Consider the following 319-nt stretch of genomic DNA (forward strand, 5'->3'; position numbering starts at 1 on the left):
GGGACCCCAGCCCCAGCAGCATGTAGATCACCAGCCTGCACTGGAGAAGGAACCAAGCCTCACCCTATGCCCTGACACAGCAGAAATCTGCACCCACAGGCGGGCACTGCTGGGGAAAGGGCTTCTGCAGCCAGAAATACAGCAGGATCAACCTCTGGGACACCACCAGCACAGGCAGCTGCCCTGGCCATGTGGCATCCCTCCAGCCCCAGCTGCCAGCACCTCCCCAGCACTCCCCTTGCAGGAATGGGGAGCACTTCCCTCCCAGATGTCGCCCCAGGGTTTTTACTCTGTACCCCAGCCCACCCTATGAAAACCA

General features: G+C 61.1%; 1 protein-coding gene across 1 annotated transcript in view; it reads right to left on the reverse strand.

Annotated features, from left to right (window-relative positions):
• LOC103624845 overlaps window positions 1-27 on the reverse strand; it is a gene marked incomplete at its 5' end in the record, with an annotated part of 9,612 nt that extends 9,585 nt beyond the window's left edge. The window contains 1 exon segment of the mRNA XM_017726394.1: window positions 1-27. This exon segment is cut by the window's left edge and continues 686 nt beyond it. Coding sequence (XP_017581883.1) covers window positions 1-27 — 27 coding nt within the window.
• Between the last annotated feature and the right edge of the window lie 292 nt (window positions 28-319).

Source organism: Corvus brachyrhynchos, unplaced genomic scaffold (assembly GCF_000691975.1).
Source record: "Corvus brachyrhynchos isolate BGI_N302 unplaced genomic scaffold, ASM69197v1 scaffold221, whole genome shotgun sequence".
Classification (NCBI taxonomy): domain Eukaryota; kingdom Metazoa; phylum Chordata; class Aves; order Passeriformes; family Corvidae; genus Corvus; species Corvus brachyrhynchos.